General features: G+C 41.0%; 1 protein-coding gene across 1 annotated transcript; it reads left to right on the plus strand.

The window, feature by feature from the left end:
- The first annotated feature begins 274 nt into the window (after positions 1–274).
- On the plus strand, positions 275–3,903 carry LOC121869156 (Kv channel-interacting protein 4-like). Its single transcript, XM_042370343.1, has 6 exons — positions 275–435; positions 929–1,044; positions 1,557–1,695; positions 2,835–2,979; positions 3,205–3,267; positions 3,657–3,903. The coding sequence occupies exons 1-6, from the start codon at positions 275–277 to the stop codon at positions 3,699–3,701; spliced, it is 669 nt and encodes a 222-aa protein (XP_042226277.1). The 3' UTR covers positions 3,702–3,903.
- Positions 3,904–4,763: the final 860 nt, after the last annotated feature.

Genomic DNA, 4,763 nt, shown 5'->3' on the forward strand with positions numbered 1-4,763 from the left:
ACATAATTAGCAAATGTTAAGTTCGCTTGAATTACAACAAGTTAGAATATGTTAACTTAGGCGAAGTATTTGTGACATGTTACAGAAGTTGTGACTATCAGCAAAAATATCATGATCTCTGGTACACATATAATATTCTAATAATGTCTCAATAGCTTACACTTATAGAAGATAAAAGCTATTTGATGATCTTCTCTCTACACATACTTATACATTTGCGTATTTGGGTACAGTATATTTTATGGTAAATATCTTGGTTAGTTACCCTTGAAATATGCCCCGTGAAGGTTCATTTTCTCTGATGCTTAAAGTTCCGTTTTCTATTACAGATCAAGAGTTTGAGGACTTTGAGTTAGTGCCTCTGAGGTACCGACCAGAGGGGTTAGAACAGCTCAGTGAAGCTACAAGATTCACCAAAGAGGAACTACAGTTTATGTGAGTTATTGTACTAACTTTATCTTAGGGAACTACAGCAACTACTTCTACTTTATCTGTATAACGTGAGTTGTATATTCAAACTGGAACCAGGAACCAGCAGCACATTTATTATTTCAACAGACTTACAATCTACATGAATTAAAATTTGATGCACCAACTTGTTCATCAAATGTTACTGATTTGTTCATACTATAACAATGAAGTATAGTTTTGTCTGTGTTGTAAATGATTATGATCAATGATAATGTCACGACCTAATTGTTGTGTGTGTGTGTGTGTGTGTGTGTGTGTGTGTGTGTGTGTGTGTGTGTATGTGTGTGTGTGTGTGTGTGTGTGTGTGTGTGTGTGTGTGTGTGTGTGTGTGTGTGTGTGTGTCCTATATTACAGTTAAATATATGCGCTATTTCCACATACATATACACACAATATTCAAGCAACATACGATATATAGGCTACCTAATCACCAGCTACATATATACTTATCTTCCAGGTACCGAGGGTTCAAGCAGGAGTGCCCGACTGGGGTCATCTCCGAGGAAACCTTCAAGGAAATATACGGCAAATTCTTCCCCCTAGGAGGCCTACCTGACGATGGCAGCGGGCGAAGTATGTTGCTGAGACCTTGTGTGTGTGTGTGTGTGTGTGTGTGTGTGTGTGTGTGTGTGTGAATTATTAACATCAATAAACTGTATTTTGTCTAGTAAGTTGTATTATGGTATATTTTTCACAATAGTTACGTCTTCGTTCTTGTAATTATTATCAAAGTGTATTATTCAACTTTTTTTTTATCATTAACGTCTTAGTATTTAAAATAATATTTGAATTTTATTAATATTCACGGCATTGTTATTACTATTAGTTATTTTAATAATATAAAGAATAACAATAGTAATATTCCCTATAACTAATGATATTATTACTTTGATTAATATTTTATGGCTATATTTCTTTAATGTTTTTAGGTACGTGTGAGAGAAGGAAGAATTTATATATTTTGTCTTTGTCTTCTGTTGAGACTCATTGTAATAGCGATTCTCTCTCTCTCTCTCTCTCTCTCTCTCTCTCTCTCTCTCTCTCTCTCTCTCAGAACAGCCATAATTACTCTGTCTTACCCACAGACGCAGCCATGTACGCTCACTACGTGTTCGGGACGATGGACCAAGATGGCTCAGGGACAATCACCTTCGGGGATTTCATCATGGGCTTGTCGGTACTCCTGAAGGGGACGATGCAGGAGAGGATCAACTGGATCTTCAAGTGAGTTCCTCCTCCTCCACTACCAAACCCTCTACCTTGGATTCAGTGATGGCGGTGTGAGAATTTTTGGTTGTTGTTTAAAGTCATTCCAAATTTTGTTTTTTTCTGACCTAATAGTCAGTCTAACTCCTACCTTTTCTGGTGTAATTATTAGCGTCTTTAGAACTACCAGTGGAAGAAGTTGGCCTAAGTAGACATTTAATATGGTGGGGGTGAGTAGTCAGGAGCTGTTACTTGGGCAGGCATTAACACTTGGGCAGTAAATTGGGATTATTTCACATTTTGGGGAAATAAAAAAGTTAATATTCAAAACATTTCATCAGTTTGAATATATTGAAAAACTGTATATTATTTTATAAAACGTTAAATGTATGCAGACCTATATATCTGTCATGTTTGAATAGTCCAGTTATGAAAAATAATATACATATTAATATATCTTATCACTATGTATATTTCCAATCACTGGCCTATACTGTCGACTGTAGTCATTAATAGATAAATAAAATCTCAATAGCATGTGAAGATTGACGTCAACACTACCAACCTTCACAATGCCAACATAGTGTTAGTTCAGTCATCACACACACACACACACACACACACACACACACACACACACACACACACACACACACCCTCTACACCTCATTGTGATCGCTCCTACAAACAGCATAACCAATATATTTTTTTATACAATCGCATCACTATACAGTAGTTTACATCTGAGGCAAGTACGTCCAAAGTTACTTCTGGTGATTGTGAAAGTTCATGTCTAGTGTGTTATAGACGCTACGTTAGGGAACAGCTCTACTGCCCAGCCCAGCCCCTGCCCCGCCCAGCCCCGCCTCCCGCCTCCTCCCGCCTCTCCTGCCCCGCCCCTGCCCCCTGCCCCTGTCCTGCCCCGCCCTTCGTTATATCTCCACTTGATCTTCGTTATACCTTCATGTTAATCACACCACAGCATCACCACTGCCAACCTCCATTCACCACCACCCCCACTCACCACCACCCCCTACCCACTCACCACCACCACCTCCCACTCACCACCACCACCTCCCACTCACCACTACTCCACTCACCACCACCACCTCCCACTCACCACCACCACCTCCCACTCACCAGTTCATCCCCCACAGCTTGTATGACATCAACAACGACGGCTACATCACTAAGGAGGAATTGATCGACATAGTGACGTCTGTATACGACCTGATGGGTGACCAAACAACTCCGGGTATTGACGACGGCACCGCTATAGACCACGTCGATAAGGTGTTTGAGGTGGGTGTCTGTGTGACTCTGTGTGTGTGTGTGTGTGTGTGTGTGTGTGTGTGTGTGTGTGTGTGTGTCTTTCTGCCTTTGCCTGTGTGTTTGTATCTCTTTCTGTCCGTGTCTGTGTGGAGTCTGCGTGTGTGTGTGTGTGTGTCTGTGTGACTCTGTGTGTGCGTGTGTGTGTGTGTGTGTTACCTGTACCTTAACCTGACTGTCTTCCTCCCTCATCTACAGAAGTTGGACCTGAACAAGGATGGTGTGGTGACGATGGACGAGTTTATGGAATATTGCTCAAAGGTGATGCCCCTCCCCCTCCCCGTACCCCTGCAATAAGTAACAATGTAGATATTTTACTTCTTCTATTGACAGTAAATAATAAAATAAAAAAAGATAGTTGTAGTCAATTTGAGAAGAGGATTGTTATTATGACCGATATTTACTGTGAGTAGAACGAGGTATATAACAATGGTGTTATATCAAGGAATAACAGTCATTTTGTTTATCGTTGTGGGTTTTACGGGAGCCTCTCAACCACTGTGGCAAAAATAAATGATCGAATAAATATAATAAATAATCTCAATCGTGGTTCTTTTGTTTTGATTATGATTTTATTGTAATCTGTACTTAGCAGGTGATCGTCTTTTGTTTGTAGGTCAAGGGATAACTATTTTTTCTCTCTCTTCCAGAATGAAAATGTCATCCAGTCTATGAACATATTTGATGAGATCTAGTAGTGCCTCATCTGTTTTCGTGACGCCATTGATGCTTTGGCGTCATCAATTGTTTATTGACGTTATCGTGACGTCATCGATGCTCCTCTGAAGTCATCAAATTGCTGGTGACGCTGCCGATGCCCTGACGTCATCATCGGTGGTGGGAGATCGTAGCAAGCTCACAGACAACCGCCTTAGGGACGACACTCGTCTTCGACTACCCCCCTAGGAGTTGATTCGTTGTTCAGTCTAACGATTGTTCACGTTGATAATTATTGTTGTTCAAACCGACATGTTCAAGGCGAGGGTGTCAAGGAGTTCTCAGTATCAAAAATTTAGGATCGTTGAAGGTGTTCCTTGTTCAGTGGTTTGCTCCCGTCGATGTCACTTCAAGTCGACGGGTTGTCAAATTGATCGACAGTTCAAGTGTAGATGAGTGTTAAGGTTCGTCGAATATAAAGTAATTAATTGTTAAGGTCGTCGAGTGCTGGTGGATTATTTAAAGTACTTCAGGTATTCAAGTCGTTTATCGTCGAGTGTTGAGGTCGATGATATAATTGTGGCTCCTGTGAAGTCGATGAATTAACTGCGGCACCTGTAAGTCAATGAATTACCTGCGGCAGCTGTGTGGTTGATGAATTAACTGCGGCAGCTGTGAGGTCGGTGAATTAACTGCGACACCTGATAAATAAAGATAAGATTGATAGTTGGTCTCACTCAACCAAGAGGTCGACTCAAGAGACTCTCAAATTGACAACAATGAGGCAAGACTTGTCGACCGCCACAGCCTCGGCAAGACCCCTCCCTATAGCTAGCTGGCTTAGGGACATCAACCGGATATTGAGACAAACCGGACGCTTAGAATAATCAGATAATCAGGCATAACTGATGCTTGAAATGATCGGATAATTAGACATGCTAATATAAGACAGTAGAAACCCTGAGACGCTGGAGGGATTAACAAAGACAGTTATTGTATTTAGGACATAAGTGGGTGAGGACCTCTGCTTGTTGGTCACGCTCATGTACTAAGATAGAGGTTTAGAACTTGCCACACACCTGAGGTTGAACCAAGTAATC

Source organism: Homarus americanus, unplaced genomic scaffold (genome assembly GCF_018991925.1).
Source record: "Homarus americanus isolate GMGI-L3 unplaced genomic scaffold, GMGI_Hamer_2.0 scaffold25467, whole genome shotgun sequence".
NCBI classification, from domain to species: domain Eukaryota; kingdom Metazoa; phylum Arthropoda; class Malacostraca; order Decapoda; family Nephropidae; genus Homarus; species Homarus americanus.